At 33.3% G+C, this 1,648-nt stretch overlaps 1 protein-coding gene across 1 annotated transcript in view; it reads left to right on the top strand.

Annotated features, from left to right (window-relative positions):
- The window catches only part of POLB (polymerase (DNA directed), beta), a 38,224-nt gene that overhangs the window by 20,941 nt on the left and 15,635 nt on the right, over positions 1-1,648 (top strand). The window contains exon 7 of the mRNA XM_006859923.1: positions 917-968. Within this exon, the coding sequence (XP_006859985.1) occupies positions 917-968 (52 nt within the window). The remainder of the gene's footprint in view (positions 1-916; positions 969-1,648) is intronic.

Genomic DNA, 1,648 nt, shown 5'->3' with positions numbered 1-1,648 from the left:
AAGAGGACTTAAAATACTTAACTGATGAAGATCAAAGACCACAGTCTTTTTTTTTCTTTTTTATGGGTTGCACATCGTTGTAAAGAAAATAAAAATCCTCACCACTGGACCAATAAATACCATCCATATAAATGGAGAAAAGATTGAAGTTGTCAAAGACTTCATTTTGCTCGGCTCAACCATTAATACTCATGGATGCAGCAATCAAGAAATCAAACAATGTATTGCATTAAACAAATCTGCTGCAGAGGATCTTTTTAGGCGTTCAAGAGCAAAGATGTTTGAAGACTAAGGTGCACCTGAATCAGTCTAAGGTATTATCAAAAACTTCATATGTGTGTGAAAGTTGGACAATGAATAAGGAAGGTCGTAGAAGAATTGATGCATTTGAGTTATGGTATTGGAGGAGAATATTAAAAGTACAATCAGAATGCTTCTTAGAAGCCAGACTTTGGGGCCAGACTTTATCTCTCATACTTCAGACATATCAGGAGGGACCAGTCTCTGGAGGACACCATACGTGGTAAAGTGTAGGGTCTGCGAAAAGTATGAAGACCCTCATTGAGATGGACTGTGAGGTTGGCACAGGATCAAGTAGTGTTTCATTCTGTAGTACACAGGGTCGCTATGAGTTGGTATCGATTCGACCTACCAACAACAACAACAACAACATAATGTAAAACTTTAACTCAGTAAATGAAAATGACCATGAAATCAAATACTATGTTTTACTGTACTAGATTAAAGTCATTTTTACCTAGTCCTTATAGCTGATATTGTTTTCTCTTTATGTTTTCAGAAGTCACTCAGTGTACTTTTTCCCAGACAGTTCTTTTTAAAAAGAGTCACTGAATTTAGCTCCCCCCTTTTTTTAGCAAAAATGTTCAAATTAACACCTTATTTATGTTTTATACAGATCTCAGAAAACATGAAGATAAATTGAACCATCATCAACGAATTGGGCTAAAGTAAGATAGTGCTTTTTTTTCATATTTGGGATATCAAAGTGATTTTTTTCTAGCCATTCTTTCATATACTATACTTACTTTTCAAAACTAGCTAAATATAGCACTTTCCTATTCAGAAATTCTAATATTTGTTGTAAGCTACTGTAGAGTATGTGCCTGTGTTCCTATACTTTGTTGTTGTTATTATTATTATTATTTTTTGCTTTCTAGTTTGTTAAGTGTTTTAAGTATTTCCCTAATTCTCTTGATTTTAGTTCCTGTTAAAATACATAGACTGAGTGCATCAGTCAGTCAGTGGGTGTTTTCCCAGTGCTTACATTGTATAAAGCACTGCTTTAAGCTCTAAGGATAGAAAGAGGCCCAATGTACCTTTTAAAGAGTTAATAGATTACCTCAGAAGACAGGACATGAACATGAAAAAATAAATTCAAACTTCCAAACATCTAAATAACATATAAAAATGACTGACAGGCATGTTCTTATAGTAGCATCAGAAATACAATACTATGTATTATAATAATCAATTAAAGGGAACCCCCTCTTTAATTGAGTATTACGATACATCGTATACTTCTTACATGTATTTATGTGAGAAATCTTCAAAAAGTTCTTGGAAAATGAATAATATAAAGAAATTATGCATGGATTTCCATCACTCATATGTCAGTTTGCCATAGTGT

The sequence above is a fragment of the Chrysochloris asiatica genome, unplaced genomic scaffold (assembly GCF_000296735.1).
Source record: "Chrysochloris asiatica unplaced genomic scaffold, ChrAsi1.0 scaffold00035, whole genome shotgun sequence".
In the NCBI taxonomy this organism is placed as follows: domain Eukaryota; kingdom Metazoa; phylum Chordata; class Mammalia; order Afrosoricida; family Chrysochloridae; genus Chrysochloris; species Chrysochloris asiatica.
Note: the sequence above shows the minus strand (reverse complement) of the source record. Positions and strands in the feature narration are given on the sequence as shown.